The sequence below is a fragment of the Capricornis sumatraensis genome, chromosome 11, assembly GCF_032405125.1.
Source record: "Capricornis sumatraensis isolate serow.1 chromosome 11, serow.2, whole genome shotgun sequence".
NCBI lineage: Eukaryota > Metazoa > Chordata > Mammalia > Artiodactyla > Bovidae > Capricornis > Capricornis sumatraensis.
Window position 1 is genome coordinate 29,925,672 of NC_091079.1, and position 26,880 is coordinate 29,952,551.

A 26,880-nucleotide genomic window follows, 5' to 3' on the forward strand; every position below is an offset into this window, starting at 1 on the left:
GGTGAAGGATGAAGCATCTGGGCTTTGAACCAAAATCGGGCCAGCATCGTCTCCCTTTGATTTCCCTATTAAGCCAGTTGCACAGAAGAAGAGCTCTTACCTTGTGGTGATTATGGGACAAATGCATCTATTGAAATGCATTTCTGAAATTACCTCCCTGAATAGGACTATTAAAATAATAAAACGGAAGCGCTCCTTTTTTTCCCCCCAACTGAGTAAAAATTCTTTTCATTGAAGAAACCGCTTTGCTAGTGGGAGTGCTTGTTTCAGAGACGCTGTGCTGTCACTGCTCCAGGTGTTTCAGAAACTCCTCTCTTGGAAGCACCTCCAGAGGTGAGCGTAATGATGCTAGCAATTTTTGAGCACCTGCTCCATGCAAGGCTTTGTGCCAGCCACATCCAGGTACTTTAATCTATTTAATGTTCAGCATCCCTAGAGGGTGGGAGGTGTGATTGCTGTCTTCCCAGGCATGTCTGTAAGAAATCTGTGCAGTTATTTGTTATCCACTGTTTGCTTTCTCTGTAAGCATACGCATAAGACTTAGCACCAAAGACTTGTGCTTTGTTTTCAAAAATCACATCTACCTAAAATAAGACACATTTTTTTCCCACTTGGAGTATATTGAAAAGAAGGTGCCCTGGACTTAGAAAGTAATTCTGAAAGAGAAAATCTTAATGAGTATTAGCAGTCATATTGGCATTGCTCATTTAACGTAGGTGTACTGTATTGCAGTAAAATGTTTTTAACAGTTGCCAGAATAACCATCTTGAGACACAAAACTAACTGAAAATGTGTAAGCTCTGTCTGTCGTTTTAAACCGTTACTCGAGGTACTGAGTGGTCATATTCCTTATACATATATGTGTGACATACATGAATCACCACTCACAAACACACATACACACTCACGCATTTAACACATACGTACTTTTAGACCTCAGCTGTTCAAAACCATCAGGGGAAGAATTGCAGAGGGCCATGTTTTCTCAATTCAAAATTCTGTTTGGCCATTTTCAAGGCAAGCTTTGCATTGCGTAGGGTGCTATTTGGGGAGCTGAGAATAAGGAGGGGTTCGTTGATTCATTATTTGTAACTTTGTTTCATAAGCATTTTTGAGCTTCCGCTCAGCTGGACGCCAGAACTGGGAAGTCGGCCATGAAGAGGTTCCACAGGGCCCACATCCATAGTGCTTTCCTTCTCCCGGTGGAGGGAGAGAAATTCCTTACAGGTCACGACCAGGACCATTTCAGGGATGTGTAGCGCTGCTGAGTATCCAGTGTGAAGTGTATGAGAGAGTGAATGGTGGGGGAGAGCGGATAAGCTGCTTTAGGTGATCATAGAAGGTCTCCTGGAGGAAGGAGCTTTTTTTTTCTTTTTTTTTAATTTGGCTGTGCCAGGTCTTAGTTGCGGCATGTGACATCTAGTTCCCTGACCAGGGATGGAACCCAGTCCCCTACATAGGGAGCATGCAGTCTTAGCCACTGGACCACTAGGGAGGTCACAGGAGGGGCTGATAACCTGAGGCCTGGGTAAACAGAACCCTCACCTGAAGAGCTCAGGGAGGAGAGTTCCAGACAGACAGATCAGCCAGTACAAATGCCCTAAATGGAGGGGAACAGACATGGCTGGATTCCTGTGCATCTTCAAGAGCATCTGTTGTGACCCAGGGATGTGGCTTGGCCCAGAGGGCTATGAAAGGCTCCATGTCCTACCCCAAATAACCCCTTGATTCTTACAGAATTCTTTTTCATTCTCATATCCAGTTTGTAGACTCCTTCTGAGCCCTCAGGTTGCCAGCTTCTGTGGTATGGTTTCTCCAGCAGCCTCTCGCTAGTTTGCACAGCCTGTGCCTTGTCTGTGTGTTCAGATGCCCACACTTGTTAGGACTGTACATGAAATAAGATGTCTCCATATAAAGATGAGAGTACTTTCTGAGGTTAATGCCCCTGCTCTTCGGTAATGCAGAGAAGGCGAAGTTGCTGTCTTGCAGAATTCTTAGATGGGGAAAGTGTTATTGCATCATTAGAGATCAGCCTGTTCTCCTGGATTCCTGCCTTGGCTCATTCATCCTTCTCCCCTCTCCCTCTCTCCTTCTCTCACAAACACATAGGCCTTTTCTAGTGATTCACCTTCAGATGCATACTTGGAACACAGGCACGAATTTTAACATACTTTTAATGGGTTGAGAGAGAGGACAGTTGTGAGGCCCATTCATCTGCCACCTTTCTCTCCACTTTATTTAGTTTTACACACAGGACATTTTAAAAGATGTCACTGCCGAGTGTTGCTTGTCTGGCGGTCGAGGGGATGGCGCTCTCTAGCACATTCAGACATGTGTTATTTCTGGAGGGAGCCTTGTTTGATTGAAGGACAGCGTTCCCTAGCTCTCTTCAACACGGGGCTCTTAAAAGTGCATTTTACTTGGCTGCCTTTTGCCAGTGGCCAAATAGGAGAGTGTAAAAAGAGAAGTGTCACCTAGATGTAATGGTGGCTGTGGATGTCATTAAGAACCTTTAAAAGTAAGTACGTGAACTTTACATCCTATTAGTTTATAGACAGGTTGGTAAGAATCCAACATAAATTTCTGAGACTCCCTCCTGCAGAAAGGAAGCAGATAACTGGCCTCATAAAATGTTACGGCTGAAATCTTCCCCAGCCCTTTGCTTATTGGGAGTCATTAACTCTGTGCGTGGACATTAAAGTCCACTCATTAATTTCTCTATGAGTAGAATCATTCTTCAGTGGTTATCACTCCCCAAAGCTAAGCCAATAGTGTATTTTCTTCCAGAAGAAGATCTTTTGTTCTTTCTCTAAAGTTATTAAAAAATCAGGAGAAACACGAGCATGCCATCTACAGTGGGTTTTTAGGTGGCTTGTTTGAAAAAGCATCAGCTGCTTTTTCTTTTACCTGGTATGTGACACCTGCCAAGCCGTTTGACTTCTCCAAAATAAAGCAGCAGTTTTCATCAGGAAAAAAAAGATGGCAGTAATAATGGATATAAAGGCTTCCCTGGAGCCACAGGAGACTTGGGTTCTATCCTTGGGTCAGGAAGATCCCCTGGAGGACAGCTTGGCATCCACTCCAGCATTCTTGCCTGCAAAATCCCATGGTTAGAGGGGCCTGGTGGGCTACAGTCCTGAGGGTTGCAAAGAGTCAGACACGACTGAAGCAGCCTAGCAGGCATGCTCAATATGTATGTAAAAAAATAAATGGTAGCTGTTATTAGAATTATTTTTTAAAATATCCTCACCACAGAAGCAGTTCATCAAACGATAAACCCTTTGGATCCCATCTCTTAAAATGAGTGCTTATTTGCACTTATTTTCACTAATGTCTTCCCTTCCCACTCTTACCAGTAACCTAACTATCTTAACTCAGATTTGCCTCTGCAAACTGGTGGACATTCCCCACTCAAGATGAGATTGCTTTCAGTTTCAGTTCCTCAGGGATATCATTGGAATACAGTACTGGTAGTGATTAGGGGGTGGCGTTTTACTGTGAAGACCTGGATTCAAATCCCTACTCTGCCACCTGGGCAAGTTCCACTTTCTAAGCCTCTGTTGACTCATCTATAAAATGAGTCCAGTACTAGCACTTACCTCAGAGGGTTTTTGTAAGAATTCAGTGGAATAATCTGTGTAAACCTCAGCTCCCTATGTGACTAAACATTTATTAAAATGTTAGTTATTTTCCCTTTATAAAGTACAAACCTCAGATCTTTGAAATAACTCAAGCTTTGTCTCTTCTCTGCAACTATGTCGTGAAACATGGTTTCTTAAGCGTGATATGCAGTGTCCCTGGTGTTAGATGAGATGGTTCGAGGTAGTAAGGTGAGCATTTTGTGTAGTTAGAGGTACTACGTCATTTTTAGGGTATCTTCTGTTAATGATGAATGATCCAGCTCTTTACAATGTCCATTTATTTTTTTGAAAAGAAGATGTGAATGGGGGAAAAAAGGGGGGGAATGGACCTGAAGAAAAGCATTGATTTAAAAAGAATACAAAAAAGGGAGTACAGGTGGGATGTGGTTGTGACAAAGTTATGGAGGTGGGAAGTAAGTGATGGGTGTGGCAGAAATAGCCTTTGACCTGCAGTCTTATTTTTATCCCAGTATCCCGTTAGATTTGGGATTCAAGAGCCATTTGTGTGAAATGTGACCTTTAGCACTTTCTGACTCTATGACTTCGAGCAAGTTAATATTTTCCTCCCTTCTTAAAAATATTTAGTGATGACCTACCACATTTCCTTATCTGAAAAATACAGATACTGCTTTCTTTTTTGTTGAAGATGCAACTCAGAGAGTCTTATCTGCTGGGTGTGTCTTCTCCACCAAGCTTACATCTGGGTAGTAAGTCCTCGGTCTAGTCAAGACTATGGTTTTTCCAGTGGTCATGTAAGGATGTGAGAGTTGGACTGTGAAGAAGGCTGAGTGCCGAAGAAATGATGCTTTTGAACTGTGGTGTTGGAGAAGACTCTTGAGAGTCCCTTGGACTGCAAGGAGATCCAACCAGTCCATTCTGAAGGAGATCAACCCTGGGATTTCTTTGGAAGGAATGATGCCAACGCTGAAACTCCAGTACTTTGGCCACCTCATGCGAAGAGTTGATTCATTGGAGAAGACTTTGATGCTGGGAGGGATTGGGGGCAAGAGGAGAAGGGGACGACAGAGGATGAGATGGCTGGATGGCATCACTGACTCGATGGACATGAATCTGAGTGAACTCCGGGAGTTGGTGATGGACAGGGAGGCCTGGCGTGCTGTGATTCATGGGGTTGCAAAGAGTCGGACACGACTGAGCGACTGAACTGAACTGAAACTTCCGTTCTTGTGTTACTTAGGACTCGTGGTTGCAAGTGACAGCCTCAGGTTCAGCTGGCTGAGGACTGAAGGGAGTCCTCAGTCTGCAGGAAGGCTAGCGGTGACACAGCCTTGAGGACAGCTGGACGCAAGGACTGCCTCCTCCGCCTCTTGTTTCTGGTGCTTGTCTCTGTTAGCATCATCCTGTCTGGCCAGATTCTTCCACCACAAAAGCCGTGGCAGCCCCCAGGCGTGCATCATCAGAAAGGGGCTGAATGTTACAATCCCTGTTCCCAAGCCCAGAAATCCTAGGCAGGACTGAGGCTAGCATTCACCACGTTCACCCAGAGAGCAGGAGCCAGAGGAAGGCAGCAGGGCCCCTTGAACCCCACGTTCAGAGCAGCAGGAAAACCCGTCTTGCAGAAGGGGAATAGTAGGTGCCTGCTGCCGTCACCGGGCGCCTTCCTGCAGTGAGGAAGGTCCTGTCCTCTGTGGGCCTCCATTCACTCCTCTGGTGTCTTGAGGTTTAGCCGACGTAATAGGCGTGAGTGCACATTTAATGTTCCTAAACTATACAAATGAGTTTATGACGATGGCTGCTGTTGCTCCTGCCCTCCACATGTTCACGTAACCATCCAGGGGTTCCCAGCCTGTGAATGGATCCTAGACCCTTGGGAGAGCAGAGAGGGGCTTGAAGTTGTTCTAAGAACTTTAAGTCAGCATGCATAAGAGTGTTATCTTATACTGACTTGCTTTTGAAGTGTAATGCGCACGTAGAAAAGAGTGCACACCCTACGTGCATGGTGTGATGAATTTTCAAATGAAACACAATTGTGTATCCAGCACTTGGGTTAAGAATCAGGAGTGACAGTCCCCCAGTATACCCCACCCCCACCCCCCTCCGTAATACAGGCAGATGGCTGGAGATGTGTTCATTCATCACCTAAGAAATCATGTGTAAGCATTACCAGCATCATGGTAGCATTTTCCATGTTGTGATTTTTAATAAGTGGAATATTTGAAATATCAGCCTTATGTCATCAAAAAAATTTTTAACACTGAAAATAATCCTCAAGTTAAAAGTTTGAGAAGCACTTCGGGGCCACTCTTACTTATTACACCCCCTTAAATGTTTTCTTTCTGGCTGAAGTTACCATTTGATGATGTGCTTTATCCTCTGGGAACATGTCACATGTTTGCCTTTTTCCTTTCCCAAGTTATAAGCTTTCCAAGTGAAGGAATCAAATCTTAAGATTTATTAGGTGTTCTCTATTTTCTTTCCTGTGCATAACTTAGCACAGTTACCAACTGACTACCACGTTATCCACTTCACCCAATGTTGAGCCTTATGGAATAACTGCATTTATCTCAAAACTACTCAAATGCTGGGCAAATCATGTCTCTGAAATGGTTCGCCATTAGATAAATGTGCCAGTTTGCTGTTGCTGCAGTGCTTAGCACAACAAATGCAGTTATGAATAAGTTTTTCTTTTTCTTTTCTTTTTTAAACTTACCAAGTTTTCTAACACTTTCTCTCCCTGTTTTTCTCTTTTAGGCTCTAGACCAAGATAGAACAGCCTTACAGAAAGTTAAGAAGTCTGTAAAAGCAATATATAATTCCGGTCAAGGTAAGTACTTACCAACACGGACAGCACCAATCATATATATTTATAGATAGTCTTGGACTTCCCTGATGGCCCAGAGGGTAAAGGATCCACTTGCAGTGCAGGAGACCCAAGGTTTTCTGTTATTTGTCAGGTGCTAAGTTTATGAAAGACTTTCTACAAATGGAAAACCAAGTAAGTCAAAGAAATTCAGTTCTTCTGTCAGTCCAAGCCTGTTACTGGTTCCCAAGAAAAAAGAAGAAAAAACATTAATTGCAGTGGTAAGTTGCTTCAGTCATGTCCAACTCTTTGCAACCCTATGCACTGTAGTCCCCCAGGCTCCTCTGTCCAGGGGATTCTCCAGGCAAGGATATTGCAGTGGGTTGCCATGCCCTCCTCTGGGGATCCTCCTGACCCAGGAATAGAACCCATGTCTCTTATGTCTCCTGCATTGGCAGGCAGGTTCTTTACCACTAGCGCCACCTGGGAAGCCCATTAATTGCAGTAGGTTTTATTATACATTGAAAAACTTAGTAATGTTTTAGGTAATTTTGCCACAAGTGACATGTAAAATCTCTTTGTGTGGCTGGTCAGGCTATAATTCACTTAAACAAGGATCTTTTCCATCTGAAGCGTACTTGTACACATTTGAAAATTAACATTGGTGACAGGCTTCCCAGGTGGCTCAGTGGTAAAGAATCCATCTGCAATGCAGGAGATTCAGCTTCAACCCCTGGGTAGGGAAGATCCCCTGGAAAAGGAAATGGCAGCCCCCTCCAGTATTCTTGCCTGGGAAATCCCATGGGCAGAGGAGCCTGGTGGGCTACACAATCCATGGGGTCACAAAAGAGTCAGACACGAATTAGTGACTGAACACCACCACCACCACCACCAATTGCTGACAGACGTGGGGTGAAAGTTAGAGGGGATGTGGGGTACAAGGCTAAGTGGACACCTGGACACAGCCTGCCACAGCCTGCTTTGCTTGTGGCTCAGGGCAGGCCAGGTAACCTGTGTCAGCAAATGGGCTTCCCTTGTGGCTCAGCTGGTAAAGACTCCACCTGCAATGCGGGAGAGCTGGGTTCGATCCCTGGGTTCGGAAGAGTCCCTAGAGAAAGGAAAGGCTACCCACTCTAGTATCCTTGCTTGTAAAATCTCATGGACGGGGGAGCCCAGTGGGCTGTAGTCCATGGGGTCGCAAAGAATTGTTGTCAGTGGATAAGAAGAAACAAACTGAATGAAGATAAACAGTAGGTGTCCACTTGAAACAGTAGGTTCTGGCATCCCCGGGGGAGAGAGGCTTGGAAACGTGAAAGGAGTTTCCAGGTCTGTGACTCACATATTTTGTTATTGTTACTGCAGCCATCAGCTGACTTTCCCAGAGGTCATGTCTCTAAGAAGTCAGTTGTCTGTTACAGAAGAGAACACCTGGGAGGGGAAGGCAGCAGGGTGTTTGGACAGGGCAGGGCTCCGAGGTCCGGTGGGGGTGGGTTTCCATCTTTGCTCTAACCCTGACCGGCCTCGTGACCTCCAGGTGCTCCACTTTTTGAACTTCCGTCATCTTCTCTGTAAAGTGGGGATGGTGCTATTACAGGACTGTTGAAGGGATTTAAGTAGTTCACATCTGTAAAAGGTCTGCCACTTCCTGGGAGTTTAGTTAAGTATGATACATTCATATTTTATTCATTTTATATTTTATTTAAGTTTATGCTCCCTATTTTGGTAAAATCATGGGACTGAAAGGAACGTGGAACCAGGCAGAGCTCAGCCCTCAGATACTCTTCCTGATCCTCCTCACCTTATCAGAGCTGAGAATCAGTCACTTGTCACCCTTAAAGCCCCAAGCCTAGGGCACTCTATAATCCTAATTAACAGATTTTGTACCCTGGTTCTTTGAGACCCATCTCTAATTTCTTTATGTCCAATAATACACTAACTTCTAATTAAAGTAGATAAATGGTATTTGTCCAATTATCTAGTGACCAAGTGGTACTTTAAGTCTTGGCCTAGGTTATACACATAATTTGTAACTTCTCTCTTAGCTTGCATCTGATAAACTCTCATGAGGTGGTAGGCCGTTTACAGATATTAGCTCTTTTGTGGAGGATGGGATAAATTACTAGCAGGTTGCCCAAGGGGCTTCTGAGGTGCTGGCATTCCCCTGTTTCGTGATTTGGAGTGTATTATTGGGTTGGCCAATAAGGTCATTTGGGTTTTTCTGTAAGAAACTATGGATTGGTCTATCAAATCCATAGTTAAGTCTGCTTTTTGATAATTCATGAAATGCTCACTTAGAATATATGTACTTTTCTACATGTATGTGTGTGTGTTATGCTTTATATACAAGTAGGTTCATTGAAGCATTGACCGTGATTTGATAAAACAGAAAATAAATGGAGGTTTGTTGGACAGTATCATATCTATTGAATATATAATAGAATATGAGACAAACTTTATAAAAAAAACGATCTTAGGTGTAACGTAGGTCTAAGTTTGAATTATAGCTTTATTCCTGTTTGTCAAAGTCAAGTAAATTATTTAACTTCTATGAGTTTTAAATTACCTCACCATAACATGAGAAAATAACGTCTAATTTACAGAGTCTAATACGGACAAAATGAGGGAATATTTAAGGTCCCTAACATACTGCCTGCCATGTAGTGCCTGGCTAACACACAATAGGCGAGGGAAAATGACAGGTAGGTCAATAGCGTGGATGCCTTCTCTGTATTAATTCAGCCTTTCTACCAGTAATGTGGAACCAGTCTGATTTTATAACAAATGTAATGAGCCATTGTCTGCCTCAGGAATGCATGTCAGTTCTCCGTAATGTTAACAGCTTACGCTGTGACTCATAAAGGGAAACTTCTGATTTACATATCTGAGGTGTGCCATGTCAGTTCTTTGCTGGGGGCTCCTTGCCAGTCTTTTCTTTCCAAGAGTCCTTACTCAAGACACATCGCCTCGTTTTGCACAATGACCACACCATTCAGCAGCTCACACAGCGGCTCTTGTGCTTGGTCCCAGCCGTCCTGGGCATGGCAGTGGGAGAGATTGTCCTGCGTGTGCGGAAGGTGTGGGGTTGCGGGGTGAGTGCAGAGTCTAGCCTGGTCTCCGCTGCCCAGTGATGCTCTCCTGTGGGTGAGACCACAGCCCACGGAGCTTTGAGTCCTGTCACCTGGATTCCGGGCTCTCATATGTCTTCTGCCCTGGCTAATAGAAGAGCTCCTGGCCACACATAACTTTTTCAGTTTAAATTAAAATTCAGTTCAGGCCCTCAATGTCAGTAGCCACACTGAGTCCGCAGTAGTCACTTGTGACAAGCAGCTACAATATGTGCAGAGACAAGACGCCTCCATCATCCCCGGAAGAACATAGCTCACACAGTAGGGTAACTGTCGCTCAGTCTTTCAAGCATTAGACCAGTGAGTGTCAATCCTGCCTTTTCATTAAAATCATCTGAAGAAGGGTTTCTCCCTAGTGGCTCAGTGGTAAAGACTCCGCCTGCCAATACAGGAGATCCGGGTTCCATCCCTGGTCTGGGAAGATCCCACATGCCGCAGGGCAGCTAAGCCCATGTGCCACAACTCCTGAGCCCACGTGCTGCGACTTATGTCCTAGAAGCCATGCTCTGCAACAAGAGAAGCCACCTCAATGGGAAGCTGGCACATTACAGCATCACAGACCCAGCACAGCCAAAAATAAATAATTTTTTAAAAGATCACCTGAACAACTCTTTTAAAACACAACAGCAGAGATTCCCATAGGTCCACCCTCCAAGAGTTGTTCCACAGTAGGGGCCAAGTATTGGGCTTACAGCAGTATTACTCCCCAGATGACTAAATACAACTGGAATTGAGAACGGCATCGGTGGCCTGGGAACTCCTTGTTAGCGGGCCGGTATTGTGTCTTTCATGTTTGTATTTTGTGAATTTGCCAGCATAGTTTATTAGCTTATCAAATATTTATTGGGCCTCTATTATATGCTACTGTTTGGGATGTTGGGTATATTAGATAAATCAGACAGAATCTCTGCCTTGATGATAATTTGACAGTCCGGTGGGAGAGAGAGAGATGTTAATATCAGATCCTCAAGCTGGAAAGTACTTAGAAACTGGCAAGTACTAAAGGAAAGCTTGCAGGATACAAAAAGGAAACCTGATGTCATTCGAAGAGGGTGGGTGGGGAATACCTCTGGAGCACGCAGTGGGTGCTCACGCCATACTAAGTGAAGCCCACCAAGCCTTTGCGGTAGGTCTGCTATTATCTCCTCCTTATAGATGATGGAGCTGAATTGTGAAGGGGCACACCGTCTTGTCCAGGAGGCCACAACTGGCAAGGACTGGGAGGGGAGCCTGGCTGACTCCAGCTTGGCTGTTTGTAGCTACTGTATGCATGTCGTCGACCTGACACTTGGCAGGAGCTCAACAAGCACAGGATGAATTGCTGCTTATCAGCCGGATGGGTCCCCAGGAAATGCTCTGTCAGTGGCCATTAAATATTCACTGGTCGTGAATATTCATGAATGAATCCATCAAATGTAACCTCACAGCAGTGTAACCCATGAGGTGACTTTGGTGCCTCTCAGATAGGGGCCACAATAGCAGTTATCATCATCCCTGTGGCCTAGAAATGTGGGGATAAAGTCAGATCTTACCCACTGCAGGGGCCTGATAGGGTTTCTGCAGTCACCAATGATTACAGCGTATTTAGGGTTGTTTTTTTTTTTTTATCAGCTTATGTGGGCAGCCCTGTGACATTTAATTCTTAAAAAACAACGAGATGAGTAAAACAGTGATGTTGCACATCTTCCCATGAGCCATACTCAGTGGAATCCAGGCCGTTCCTGTCCAAGGGCTTCTGGTCTCTTCCAGAGAAGCCACAAGAGGCTGAGCCCTGATGTCTGTTTCCCAGTGTGTTTTCATAATTTTCTTGGTTTCTCACAGTGCTTAAGTGACACAAAGGCCATCTGATGTTCTTCGGAACTTTAAGAAGCATTTCTGTATTTCTGGTTTGAGAGTACTCAACCACCCACCTCCCCAAAACGATTTGAAAGATGGTTGAGAATGGTGGAAAGACTTGCTCTATGAGGGTATCTATTATTTTTTGCATGTAAGCTTTATCAGTATTAATTATAAGTTAATAAGAGATCTTTCACTGGAAAAACAAATCATCTCCCTTTAAGCAGTTTAGTTTGAAATGGCTTTAGGAATTTGTCTGTCTCTCTCTTACTTGTCGCTGCTGTATATGAGGAGATTTTGAAAAACAAAAAACTGAATTCTGCAAACTACTTGGATCAAGGGGAAAATTTCCAAGCCGTTCAATTCTTCTATATTGGTTCTAAGTTTTGAAGTCTTAACAGTGTTGAACTGTGAAATACATTGTCATTAAGAAAGTTTTACCTGGTGAGTGTGTTCTTTCCCTCTCTCTCCCACTAATAAATGTTTAAAATAGCTGATATTTTCTTGAACATTGTAGAGGTTTTGAAGGATGTTGCAGTTCTTTGGGGTTTTTTTTCTTTCAAAAGATAGAGTCCGATTCTCTTTGCTTTGGACATATGCCAGACTTAGAACTCTCTTCTATTGAAGAGAGTGTAATAGAAGTGATACCATGTGATTTCCAAGGCCAGTTCATATAAGAGACAGCTTCCACCTAGGTCCCCCACCTTTTCTTTTGTTTGGAGGAAACCAGCTGCCATGCTGTGAGGACACTCAAGCAGCCCTGAGGCCTTTTTTCCCCACCAGAAAGTGCCACTGAAGCACATTGGCTAGCCCCAAACCTTCAGGTGACCGCAGCTCTGACCGACATCCTGCTCTTGGTCTTTGAGTGCGACCTGAGGTCAGAAGAGTTGCAGTGGGGCTGACAGTCACAGGATTTCTGCCCCTTTGAGCACCAGCATGTGTGTGCAGGTGGTGGGTCCAGTGTAAGCCAGTGTGTCTCTAGAGAAAGGAGAGCTTACTACGTCTCATGCTGCTGGAGACGAAAGTGGTACACTGTGCTTGTATAAAGTGGGAGAGTCATGTGGTTCACTGTGAGCGTGGGTGTACCAAATTTGTTTTACTATCACATGACTTAGTTGAGTTGAATTGGTTCTTTTTTTTTTTTTTTTAACAGAGGTGTTATTTAAACACACACACATGTACACTTCTCCTTGGCAGGAAAAACCCAGGATATTCCTGCTACTAGGTCTTTTTCTGTGATTAAAAAATAATGAATCACAAATCAAAATGTGTGTTTTATTGTTATATGGTGGCTTCCTTAAAATTCATGCCAAGATATATTTGGAGTACATTTTAGCTTATTAGTAACACATGGTATCCTAGAAATCTCTGTAACATCGTTAGTCTGAAAATTCGAGTTCTCAAATCCTTTTATTTTAGCAAATAAAAAAGTGACAGTGGTATGTCATTTGATTACAAGCATATGATAGGGAAGTATTATTTCTGAAATAGAGCTGGATGGTCATGAATAGTTCCCAGCTTTTGTCAGTCAGGAAAGGAAACGCTGCTTTCTTATTGCTTCCTATTTTATTTCCCCTTTCATTTTCAGTTACAGTTGCATAGTGAGTGGTTTTACAAGAACATTTGTATTTTTAAAAACAAAATTAAAATGTGATGTTCACCCCAGATTTTCATTTTGATAATTTATGTTTTAAGAAATAGCTTGTCATATATGAGGAAATCTTAAGATTTTAAAAGGTAAAGTGCTAAATTCATCAGTGGATAGGAAGTAAATCTTTATATCCAAGTAATTTCCAACTTCATTTCAGCTATTTTTATTTAGTTAACATTTTCTCACATTTAAAGGTATAGTGTGAAGTTAATTGTAAGTAGAGTCGATAATTAAGTTTAGAGTCTTAATTGTAATGATATTTTTAATCCTGTGGTTTTCTGTGGGGAGAAAGTTTTCTTAAGAATCAGTTCAGGTCAATCACTTAGTCGTGTCCGACTCTTTGCGACCCCATGAATCACAGCACGCCAGGCCTCCCTGTCCATCACCAACTCCCAGAGTTCACTCAGACTCAACGTCCATTGAGTCTGTGATGCCATCCAACCATCTCATCCTCTGTCGTCCCCTTCTCCTCCTGCCCCCAATCCCTCCCAGCATCAGGGTCTTTTCCAATGAGTCAGCTCTTCGCATGGGGTGGCCAAAGTACTGGAGCTTCAGCTTCAGCATCACTCCCTCCAAAGAAATCCCAGGGCTGATCTTCCGAATGGACTGGTTGGATCTTGCAGTCCAAGGGACTCTCAAGAGTCTTCTCCAACACCACAGTTTAAGAATAGATAGAGATAAAAATAGATTCGAATTTAAATGGAAAGAATGTCAAGAGGTATACAGAGAACATAGTCCGTGTTTAGAATATTTTCTCCTTTTTGCCATTTTCCAAATTGGTGGCTGATAATCTGATTTAAAAAATTTTTTTGAGTGAAAGTGAAGTCTCTCAGTCGTGTCCGACTCTTTGCGACCCCATGGATTGTAGCCTACCAGGCTTCTCAGTCCCTGGGATTTTCCAGGCAAGAGTGCTAGAGTGGGTTGCTATTGCCTTCTCCAGGGGATCTTCCCGACCCAGGGATCGAACCCGGGTCTCCCACATTGTAGGCAGACGCTTTACCCTCTGAGCCACCAGGGAATGAAAGTAAACCTATAAATAAACAAAACTAGGCCCTCAGGAATAGAAGGCCCTAGACAGAAAAACTGCAAATAGCTCTTGATGGTAGTTGTAGTGATTTGAGCAAAGTTTAAACAAATTATTTTGGACCTTCAAGGCATTTTGAATTCTTGTGAGTCCATCATTACTTCTTCATTTAAAACAATATTTTATTGTTATTTATTTATTTGGTTGCACGAGGGATCTTTTAATTGCGGCATGTGAGATCTAGTTCCCTGACCAGGGATCGAACCCAGGACCCCTAGTTGGGAATGCGGTATCTTACCAGGGAGGTCCCCCATCATTACTCCTTAAAAAATGAAAGCAAAATAATGGATTCCTTCAGAATGATCAAGGAAGCAGGCTTTTCTAAAAGGGAGTACAATTATCTGGTCTAGAGTATTATTGCTCAAATTATGTAGGGATAAAACCAGAGGAGTTTTTTTAAGCTGCCTTTAGAAAATTGAAGTCTCTTTCCAGAATAACCTTACACCTTGAGGCTCTTTGGGAACTGACAGTTTTTTTATTCAAGCCATTGGCTCAAACACTCTTGTTACTTGAAATCAGAAGCTATCTGGGGTATGTATGTGTATGCACTTCCTCCATTTTGCTGATCTGGAATGAGTGGTCTTAACTTTAAAGTGAGTTAATATTTTATAATGTTTGCTTACAACTAATGGGAGCATGCTTCATGAAAAATTAACTCATGTTAAGTGAAATTGGGAACACTTACTCTATAACCTGTAGTTCCGGTCTTTTGAAAAGCCTTGAGATGAACAAGAAAAACACTCCGTTAAAGGTGACGATTAAAAAATGTTTCTGTACCTTCGTGGTCCAAGTTTGATAGAAGTGATAAATTATAACTGCCGTTTATTGAGTCCCTGCTACAGGCCAGGTGCCTGTTGTTGCTTAATCATCTCAACAGTCCTGCATGAAAGACATTGTCATCCCCGATTTAGGGGTGAAGGGACCTGGTTTAAATTACTGGCATAGCTAGTAAGTTTACATTTAAACCTGGCTTAAATTACTCACACAGCTTGTCAGTAGCTACAAGTCTTGAAACTTAGTTCTTTATCATCCCAAAGCTGCCGAGGCAGAATTGCCAAGACTATTAGCTATCAGAGGTGAATGACTGCCGACCCAGGATAGCGCACTGAGGATTCATTCAGTGGGGTGCAGAACTCATGGGCACGCCATCCTGGGGTGCCTCACCTGTGGAGACAGGGAGACAAGAAAAAGAAGCAGTAATCCTGTAACTTGGAAGTGCTAGATGGGTCACTTAAAACGGAGAGCAGGTTTATTCCTTCAAGCTAGAGCTGGAATTGAGGATTACCCACAAAGTATTCCCCAATTTCTCTCCTATTACTACTGTGTCCTTTGTAATTAGCCTAATTGGTACATGAACAACGAGGCACTTAGACCAGTATATTCGTATATTCTCTTACGTAGATTAAACATGCCTCCTGCACACCATCATTAAAGTACTGTGGGTTAGTTCAGACAAGTTTGGGATCAAATACTGATTTAGCCTCTGATTGTTGGTGAAAAACCTGTGCACAGAGAACACTTTAAGCAATTGGGTCTTCATTTCTGTAAAAGGGAATAATAATTTCTGCCTCACTGGACTGTCGTGAAGAATAACACATATGATTCAGAACCAGTGGTGATGGTGTTGATCGCCTTCATCCTTATCAACTCGAGGCTTATAGCCAAGGGAAAGTCTGGACAAACCTAGTTTGTCATTCTAGATCTGCGACCGTGGAGATGTGTCCAAGACCCTTCACCTCGCCCTCCACCCCATTTCAGTCCTCAGTTTTCTTATTCTGAAAACGGGGCGTTAATGCCTACTTTGTGAAAAGTGGGAAATACATATATAAACTACTTAGTGTTGATGCTAGGACATAGTGCATGTCAGTTGCTCAGTCAAGTCCAGCTCTTCGCGATCCCACGGACTGTAGCCTGCCAGGCTCCTCTGTCCATAGGATTTTCCAGACAAGAATACTGGAGTGGCTTGTCATTCTCCAGGGGATCTTCCCGACCCAGGGATTGAACCCAGGTCTCCCGCATTGCAGGCAGATTCTTTACCCTGTGAGCCACCAGGGAAGCCCGGGACATAATAATCAGTGATAATTATTATAATTGCAGTTAATTCCAAAAAAAATTTATCAAAGCTTTGAAAACTTTTAGCCTGTATGTCTTCAAATTGTTTACTTATTCTTATGTTCTCTTATCTTTCTGGGATTCCAGTTACTTTTATGTTAGATATCGTCCCCACAGGTCATCAAGACTCAGCTTGTTCAGGTTAGGTCTTTATACTTCTCGTGCTTCAGTTTGGATAATGTCTACTTACCTGTCTTCAAGGTGACTGCTTCTGTCTTCTGCAGCATCTGGTCTGCTAATAATCTCGCCCAATGAATTTTTTTATTTGAATATTGTAGTTTTTAGTTCTTAGATTTCCATTTAGTCCTTCTTTAGAATTTTTATCTCCTCTGTAATTCTTCATCTTCTCACCCATTTTATCCGACTTTTCCTATACATTCTTGAAGGTATTTGTAACATTTACTTATTTTTGGCTGTGCGGGGTCTTCATTGCTATGTCTGGGCCTTCTCTAGTTGTGGTGAGCGGCGGTTACCCTTGGTTGCAGCACACGGGCGTCTCACTGCGGCTACTTCCCTTGTTGCAGAGCACAGGCTCTGTGCATGGGCTTCAGTAGTCATAGCGCACAGGCTCAGTAGCTGTGGTTCACAGCGTCTGGAGCACAGGCTCAGGAGTTGCGGTGCGCAGGCTTAGCTGCGCTATGGCCTGTACAGTCTTCCTGGACCAGGGGTCGGACCTGTGTCCCCTGCACTGGCAGGTGGATTTTTATCCACTGCACCAGCAGGGAGGTCCTGTACTATTTATTTTTGAACTTATTTCATACTAAACCAACATCCAGGTTGTCTGTGGTTCTGCTTCTCTTGACTTTGTTGACTTTTAGCTGCTTATCCTGTTTCTTTGCATGTCCAGTAGTTTCTGTTTGCAAGGTAGACATAGTGAAGTACATGTTGTAGAGGCTCTGGATAGTTACCTTTCTAAGAAGTGTGTTTATTTTAGTACACAGTTGAATTGCTGGTGATCACCATCACCTTGACTCAACAGGTATGAGTTTGAGCAAACTCTGGGAGATGGTGAGAGACAGGGAAGCCTGGTGTGCTACAGTCCATGGGGTCACAAAAGTCAGACACGGCTTAGCAGCTGAACAACAGCCATCACCTTGACCCTGTGAAAAGCGTTTTTAGGGTGAGTTTGTTTTAGTTTTGCTCACGGTCCTAGGATGCAGCTCTTCGTCCTGCTACATGGTCCGTACTCCAAAGGTACAGTCCTCTGGGCCTTCAGCCCACAGTGCTTACCATGCCCTGCTAACTTTGTGGGACTTGAATTCCATACCTTACTCAGTCTAGGGAAACTTGCTGGCTGAAACCTGCTCAGCTCTCAGATGTTGTCCTCCACAGGGCTTCTTGAAGTATCAGTCATACATGTGCAGTGCAGGGTCAGCCAAGGATTTGAAGGGAGGATATACACAGACATGCGGGCTCTTCTTTCTCTGACTTCCTCCTTTCTATGATCCCCACCCCACCCCCGCCCTGCCACTCAATATCCAGCTGCTAACGCAATCCTGAATTCTGACCTCTGACACCTTAGCTCAGTAAAATGCACTTTCTGCAGAAGTTCTGTTCTTGCCCAGCATGAACTGAGGTCTGTCCTCAGGAGAAAAGCCAGTAACAGATGGTCTTTTCCCAGAGCAGTTCCCTTCCTCAAAGGCTGGCATCCCTGCCTCTTTCTTCATGCCTTTGTGTACTTTGCAGTGACTTCAAACGGTTGTTATTTTTATATTTTGTCCATCGTTTATCGTTGTTAATGAAAGGAGCATTAGCCTGGCAGAAGTCACTCTGTCACGTTAACAACTGCAGGCCTTTAATTATTAGAATCATATATGAGAAGGTTTCCCTGCTGGCCCAGTGGTGGAGAGTCCACCTGCCAGTGCAGGAGACACACGTTCAATCCCGATCCAGGAGGATCCCACATGCCGTGGAACAGCTGAGCACGTGCCCCACAGCTCTTAAGCCTGTGGCTCCAGAGCCCAGGAGCTGCAGCTGCAGCAGCCCATGAGCCTGGAGCCTGTCCTCCACAAGAGAGGCCTCCCTGAGAGGCCTGCGCACTGCAACTCGAGAGTAGACCCTGCTCGCCACAGCCAGAGAAAAGCCCAGCAGCAGCAAAGATCCAGCATAGCCAAAATTTTTTTAAATATATATGACTAATTCATTTATTATCATATATGACTAATTCATTTATTAAGCCCTTATTGAACTAGAGCTAGAAAGAATTGCCAGAACACTCTTGGCTCACAGCCGGTTACTATGTTTTAAGGCAATTCGACTTAAATCAATAAATAATAAATGCCAGTGTATGACAGGTGACTTGAGAGGTGTACTTTCAACTGAGGTTAGTGGAGTTGAAAGTTGGCATTTCATTTGTTCAGTCAGAACTACTAAGTATCAGCGAGATGAGTGAGTAATAGGATGAACAGGATAAGTAGTGATGTCTGCTCTCTTAAACTTAGTTTATTGTAAAGTAAAATATATTTATCTACAGTCACACTTGATTTGAGGTTAGATTTTAAAGTCTGCCTGGATGGAAAGTAACCCATGGAGTCAAAGCAAGCCTTGAATATGCTTGGATGGCCTATAAAGTACACTTGAAATAGAACTCCTGTGTTTTTACGTAGCATTGGCAGTCCTTTAAGAGCCCTGGTATTTAAAGACACATGGTCTTTAAGCCAGTCACCCTTAGCCCAGGGAGAGAGGCCCTCTGCCAGCAGGTGGAGAGCAGGTTGGCGTGTCTTCCTGCCCCAGGGACATGCGCTCATTGAGTGGAATGGGGGCCCGCTCACTCTCTACCTCTGTCTCTCTTGTTTTTTCACATCTGCTAAGTTAAATCTCATCAGTTAAAGACACAAATATATAACCCCATTTGTGATTTTCTGTCCTTTTCACTGACCCTTCTCACTGTTTAAATATTCAGGTCAGTAGCTATCTATAGATTTTTTTTTAACTTTTTGTTTTGTATTGGAATATAGCCGGTTAACAATGTTGTGATAGTTTCAGGTGGACAGCAAAAGGACTCAGCCGTACACATACATGCATCCATTCTCTGCGCCCCGCCCCCCACCCAACTCCCCTCCCATCCAGGCTGCCACATGAGCAGAGTTCCCTGTGCTCTAGTAGGTCCTTGTTGATCATCCAGTTTAAATAGAGCTGTGCATACATGTGGATCCCAAACTGCATGACTATCCCCTTGCCCTGTTCTCCCCCACCCCTCACCCCCTTACCCAGTAACCCTAAGTTAGTTCTCTGTGATTCTGTTTCTGTTTTGTGAATAAGGTTGTTAGTATCATTTCCGCATGTAAGGGGTGTCACATGGTATCTCTCCTTCTCTGTCTGACTTACTTCACTCAGCAGGACCCTCTCTAGGCCTGTAGTTCTTTTCTCAGGACCACCTTTCTCCTTTGAACAGCCCTTGCTGACCACTGCAGCTAAGATTCTGTAGCCTGCCTGTACCTTCCTGCTTGTTTCAAACTGCATTCGACTGTGCTCTTGGATGGTTTATATCTCATCAAATTCGGATTGTTTTTTCCTGTATGAAGATATTTCACTTCTCTGGAGGAAAGCCAGGGTCTCTGGGTTTGTTTCTGTGTATGTTTCTTTCCCCAGGTGTGCTTAAACCCTCTCTTTTTTCACACACGCTCTCCCGATCACCTGGCGTATCACACGTGAAGCAGCTCCTTCGCGGTTCTTCACCTTATACACCATCGTAAGGCAGCCATGCTCTGTGATAACCTCCAGAAAGCAGTCGGCCGTGTGTTGAATGCCGTATGTGGTTTGGGAGCAGACAAGAATCGTAAAGTGTCTGTTCCCAGGACTGGAGGGACTTTCCAGTTGAGTCTTTAGCCTGGAAAGATAACTCCACATTGATTTTTCTGATCCTCTGTTTGAGTATGGAAATCAAGCAAGTTGCTATTGATCATGAAGTGTCTTTCACTGATAATCAGTCCCATGGGACAGAATGCTCAGGAGCTGTCAGAGGATGATTTTGTGAGGATGACATCACTTGCATTCACCGGTGGCAGAATGGTATTCTTCCGTGTCTCAGACAATTCATCTACCATACACGTTCTCTGTGTGGAGAATTGCAGGGGGCTGCTTCTTTGGAATGCCTGGGGCTGACTTTTTTTTTTTTTTGAGTGACATTTTCTATTTGATTTTTTTCTTCCCATGTGGAAGTGTAATGTGGATTACCATGTTTTCTGTAGAAAATTCAAATTAACTAACAGAAGAAAGTACTACTCAGCCTTGTTTCTTTTTACACTCCATTTTGTTTTGTGTATTCTCAGTCCCAGACAGCACAGTTAGGTGGTACCTAGCTGCAGTTCTACAGCCCTCTTCCTGCTTGTCTGCCCTCAGGGTGATGTCTGTTACTTGAGTCCTGAGATGGAGAGATCTGTCTTGCTGTATTGCTCCTGGGCTGCAGGCACAGTGACGAGTGGAAACAGTGGCCCCAGTGCAGAAGAGCTGGGATGTGCCCAGGCTAGCTGTAGCTGCACATTTCTTAGCAAATCCCTTCGTTTCTCAGGACCTCATTTTATTATCTGTGAAACAGAGAAGATGATCCCTACCATGTCTGATTATGAGTTGAAAGTGAAAGTGTTAGTCGCTCAGTTGTGTTCAATTCCTTGCAATCCCATGAACTGTTGCCCACCAGGCTCCTCTGCCCATGGGATTCTCCAGGCAAGAATACTGGAGTGGGTTGCCACGCCCTTCTTCAGGCGGTCTTCCCAACCCAGGGATCGAACCTGGGTCTCCTGCATTGAAGGCGGATTCTTTACCAACTGAACCACCAGGGAAGTGGTTATAAAGTGAGATTAAGATTCTTTTGCCACCTAGAATTCACAGTACCTACCCTAAGGGGAGCCCATGAGGGCCAGTAAGGAATGCCTTTCCCCAGGGACCAAAACCAGAGTCCAGGCTTCCCTGGTGGCTCAGTAGTAAAGAATCCACCTGCCAGTGCAGGAGACACAGGTTTGATCCCTGATCTGGGAAGATCCTATATGCCTTGGAGCAGCTGAACCCATGTGCCACAACTACTGAGCCTGTGCTCTAGAGTCTGGGAGCTGCAACTGCTGAAGCCCACATGCGCTAGAGCCCATGCTCCTCAACAAAAGAAGCCACCACAGGGAGGGGCCTGCACCCGGCAACTGGAGAGCAGCCCTGGTTTGCCACAGCCAGAGAAAAGCCTGCACCCCAGCAAAGACCCAGCACAGCCAAAAAGTAAATTAAGTAACAATCAAGGAATCCAGCCTAGCCCTCTTGACCACTTTTGTGTGTGTGTGCTGACGTCCTCTCCTGAATGCACTGCACTCTGTCCTTGTCGAGGCCAAGAAGATTTGTCTTAGATTCTGCTAACATTTCCATAGAATGGGAAAGACTAGAGATCTCTTTAAAGAAAATTAGAGATAACAAGGAACATTTCATGCAAAGGTGGGCTCAATAAAGGACAGAAATGGTATGGACCTAACAGAAGCAGAAGATATTGAGAAGAGGTGGCAAGAATACACAGAAGAACTGTACAAAAAAGATGTTCATGACCCAGATAATCACGATGGTGTGATCACTCACCTAGAGCCAGACATCCTGGAATGTGAAGTCAAGTGGGCCTTAGGAAGCATCACTACAAACAAAGCTAGCAGAGGTGATGGAATTCCAGTGAGGCTATTTCAACTCCTAAAAGATGATGCTGTGAAAATGCTGCAGTCAATATGCCAGGAAATTTGGAAAACTCAGCAGTGGCCACAGGACTGGAAAAGGTCAGTTTTCATTCCAGTCCCAAAGAAAGGCAATGCCAAAGAATGCTCAAACTACCGCACAATTGCACACATCTCACACACTGGTAAAGTAATGCTCAAAATGTTCCAAGCCAGACTTCAGCAATACGTGAACCGTAACCTTCCAGATGCTCAAGCTGGTTTTAGAAAAGGCAGAGGAACCAGAGATCAAATTGCCAACATCCACTGAATCATCGAAAAAGCAAGAGAGTTCCAGAAAAACACCTATTTCTGCTTTATTGACTATGCCAAAGCCTTTGACTGTGCGGATCACCACAAACTGTGGAAAATTCATCAAGAGATGGGAATACCAGACCACCTGACCCGCCTCTTGAGAAATCTGTATGCAAGTCAGGAAGCAACAGTTAGAACTGGGCATGGAAGGACAGACTGGTTCCAAATAGGAAACGGAGTACGTCAAGGCTGTATATTGTCACCCTGCTTATTTAACTTATATGGAGAGTACATCATGAGAAATTCTGGGCTGTATGAAGCACAAGCTAGAATCAAGATTGCTGGGAGGAATATCAATAACCTCAGATAAGCAGATGACACCACCCTTATGGCAGAAAGTGAAGAAGAACTAAAAAGCCTCTTGATGAAAGTAAAAGAGGAAAATGAGAAAGTTTACTTAAAGCTTAACATTCAGAAAACGAAGATCATGGCATCCGGTCCCATCACTTCATGGCAAATAGATGGGGAAACAGTGGAAACTGGCTGGCTTTATTTTGGGGGGCTCCAAAATCACTGCAGATGGTGACTGCAGCCATGAAATTAAAAGACACTTATTCCTTGGAAGGAAAGTTATGACCAACCTAGACAGCATTTTAAAAAGCAGAGACATTACTTTGTCAACAAAGGTCCATCTAGTCAAGGCTATGGTTTTTCCAGTAGTCATGTATGGGTGTGAGAGTTGGACTATAAAGAAAGCTGAGCACTGAAGATTTGATACTTTTGAACTGTGGTGTTGGAGAAGACTCTTGAGAGTCCCTTGGACTGCAAGGAGATCCAACTAGTCCATCCTAAAGGAGATCAGTCCTGGATGTTCATTGGAAGGACTGATGTTGAAGCTGAAATTCCAATATTTTGGCCACCTGATGCAAGGAGCTAACTCATTTGAAAAGACCCTGATGCTGGGAAAGATTGAGGGCAGGAGGAGAAGGGGATGACAGAGGATGAGATGGTTGGATGGCATCACCAAATCAATGTACATGAGTTTGGGTAAACTCCGGGAGTTGCTGTTGGACAGGGAGGCATGGTGTGCTGCAGTCCATGGGGTCGCAAAGAGATGGACAAGACTGAGCAACTGAACTGAATATTTCCTCTGTGCTTCTGAAATTCTGAAGTCATAGATCCCTTTATAATGTGACAAAAATGGGTCTTCTCCTGAATTTCTAAAAACTTTTAAAATTTTTATGTATTTAATTGGAGTATGATTTGTTTACAATGATGTTTTAGTTTCTGCTGTACAACAGCGTGAATCAACTCTTAAGTACATATATATCCCCTCCCCCAGGAGCTTCCGTCTCACCCCTCTCCCAACCCATCCCTCTTGGTCATCACAGAGCACAGAGCAGAAATTCCGCATAATTTATTAGCCAGGAAGCTAAAGCTGGGAACCACTAAGGCCACAAGATGCACCCGAGGCCACAGACATAATGACCTAAATAATCTTTGTATCTCAGTGTGGGTGCTTGATGCAGGTTTTTAGTGAAATATGAAACCATATTTTTTTTTAAGCCATATTTTTAAAGTTCATCTTTTTATGAGAAAACTTGGCTCCACTGGGTGATGGGCACTCCTGCTGTGGAAGACTTGAGTAGGAGAGGAATTTGCTCGTCTCTTTAGCTTTTTCAGGGGCCAGATCTAAAATTACCTCAGGAGCCATCAGCAAACCAGGCCATGATGCGTATTTGATCTGGCAGTTAGGAAGCCTGAATAATGGAGCCAGAAGACAGAACATTTCTGCTTCTGCTATAATGGAGTGATGCTCAAGTGCCGTTTAAATGCTGAGTAATAGCCCCGTGGAACTCTGCGGGCATCTTTTCTCGGGGCTCCGTGAGTTAATGGGTCTGTCAGCACTGTGGAAATGGGAGTCTGCACGCTGCGTTTCCAGATAACACCCCTGGGGCTCAGGCAGATTCCTGCAGAAGCTCAGCTAGAACTTGGAAAGAACCGATCCAAATTCAAAATGACCTTGAAAAGGCAGTGAGATGACTCACCCAAAGTGGTATGGAGAAAGACAATTTACAAAAAAAAAATCAAAACGTACACAGGGCTTTTCTGTCTCCAAGGATGTTACCTTTCATCTTAACCAGTGCAGAGAGTGGGAACAGATGGGGAAACAGAGGCCCAGGGACATGAAATAACTGCTCAGAATCAGGTGGATGTTGTATGTCAGAAAATACAGGCTCTTAAGTCCAGAACTCACCCCCCAGTCACATGGCATCTTATAAAATTAAAACAGGTTGTTTTCGGGGTCACAGGGTAGGTTTACTGGCTTCATGGATTGGTATGGCAAAAGAGATCTGAGCCCATGTGATAATGAACGGGAGTGGAAGGCAGTGCTTTTAAACTTAGCATGCCTGATTCTAGACCAGAGACAGTGAGCTCTGGAGAGACCCAGGGCCCCCTGGTAGTCGCTTTCTAACCCCTGGCTACTTGATGGTGCCTTGGCAGTAGGCTGCTACCTCTTCTTACCTGAAGCATGCTTCACCCTAAATCAGCTTGTTAACTATATATTCTTTAGGTTGCTGCTCAGGTACCATCTCTTATGAAGCCTGATCTGCTCCATTCAAGTTCTGCCATGTGTTCATTTATCAGATATTGAAAGGGTACCTACAACCGGCTATGTTAAACAGTAATATATTTTCATACAACAGAAAGGAAATAAAATTAGAACTCTTCCTTGTGCCATATGAATGCATCCATTGCTGATGAATTGACTGTTTAAATATTAAAAAGAAAACCAAATTAAATACTAGAAGGTTTAGGACATACTTTAAATAATGTTAGAACCCTTCTTCCTGCTGTATGAACAAATAACATTGCACTGGATTAAAGACTTAGATGTTTAGAAAAAGTACTGAACATTAGAAGGGTTAAGGAGTAGAAGCAGTGCAGGAAACTCTTAAGTCTTTTGAGTAAAGCCTGATATATTTGCGACCTCCCTGGTGGTCCAGTGGCCAAGACTGCACTCCCCATGCAGGGTCACCGGATCCGGGAACTAGACCCCACTTGCTGCAACTAAGAGTTTGCATGCCTCAACTAAAGATCCCACGTGCCACAATGAAGACCCAGTGCAATGAAATAAATATTTTTTTAGAAACGGGTGTATTTGACTACATGAAATTTCAAAAGTTCATGGCCATGGGCACCACTGAAAAGTGAAAAGACAAATAGGAAAAAAATATCCGTGATAAGTATTACAAAAAATTGCCACCCCTTAGGCAAAACAGTCTTTTCATAACAGATGGGAATTATGATAGGGTTTATTATAGATGATCACAATTAAAATAATTAGATTTAATTGTATTGAATTTCTCAATCTTTATTCAGGAGAGAAAAAGCAAGCCATGGAGTCTTATGTAATACCACATTTATTTTTTAAGTGAATTAAGAAAGAGGAGAAAATCTGTATGTGTGTATATATTTTTTATATGTAAAAAGAGTTTACAGATTATTAACTTGGCTTGTTTCAAGGAGATGATTGAAGAAGAAGAAAGAGATAATAATTTTTATCTTCGTACATCTGTATAGTACTATATGGATTATATTTGTAATTTTAAAACCAAATGGAATTAATTTTGTGCAAGTATGATTTGTGCCACCAGGTATGTATAGTATAGTATAAAAGAATTTATTGCTTCCCCCTCTATGCCAGCACTATAATTTATGACATGTATTACATGGCCTTTTTTTTTTAATTGTTGTTATAGTTCATTGTTTTTTCACCCCTGGCACATGGCCCACGCTGAGTCTTCTTTTGAAGGAAGAAAGAAGACTTGTTCCAGGAGAATTCACTATAGACACTGAGCATTTTACTGAACACTAACTTGTACGTCAGTCTCAGCGCTGGGAACTGCTTGCATAACAACAGATTATACAAGGCTAGGAGCCTGGGTGTTGCAAGAGATTGAGAAGGAATGACAGGCTTGCTTGGGAGGTCACAGTTGCATTTGATCTTGAAAGAGGCAGGCTAGGCCTGGAACTGATGAAGGTTGGTGGACTGGGAACTTGGGCTAGGTTGTATAACTATAGTACAATAATACCTCTACTTAAACTGTCCTCCTGAAGATTTTTTCTAATATCATAAGGATAAACTGACAAGCACAAGTTGCTATGGACTCTTGGTGTGGAAGATAACTTGCATAAAGATCTTGGAAGAGAAGCTAGGCTCCCAGGAAAGAGAATACAGCAAACTGAGGAAGTGAGTCTTGCTTAGGAGGGAGGAAGGGGCAAACTCCAGGAGATGGTGAAGGACAGGGAAGCCTGGCGTACTGCAGTCCGTGCGGTCGCAAAGAGTCAGACGCGACTTACTAACTGAACAACAGCATCAGGGGCTCCAGCAGTTAGCCAAGCCTATTAATTAGACTCTAACAAGTCAGAGCCTGTTAAGGGCACAGGCTTGGGGGACTTCCCTGGGGTCTAGTAGTTAGGACTCCATGCTCTCACTGCTATGACCCTGGTTTGATCCCTAGTTGGGGAAACTAAGATCTCCATGTTTCATAAACAGCCAGTGTAAACCAGGCAGAGAGAGGCACATTATAGACTCTCTTCATCCATTGTACATAATAACTCTGTTAGGTAGGTATTACTGCAGTTAAGCAGAGTCATCAGAGATGGCACAGAGATTGCCCCAGATCCACAGCTGGTAAAGGGGAAGACCAGGCTTTGGTCCACAGTTGTCTT

General features: G+C 43.6%; 1 protein-coding gene across 2 annotated transcripts in view; it reads left to right on the forward strand.

Moving 5' to 3' along the window:
* ASAP1 (ArfGAP with SH3 domain, ankyrin repeat and PH domain 1) overlaps positions 1-26,880 on the forward strand; it is a 335,628-nt gene that overhangs the window by 189,583 nt on the left and 119,165 nt on the right. For both annotated transcript variants that reach the window (XM_068983842.1, XM_068983843.1), the window contains one exon: positions 6,354-6,426. In XM_068983842.1, the coding sequence (XP_068839943.1) occupies positions 6,354-6,426 (73 nt within the window). The remainder of the gene's footprint in view (positions 1-6,353; positions 6,427-26,880) is intronic.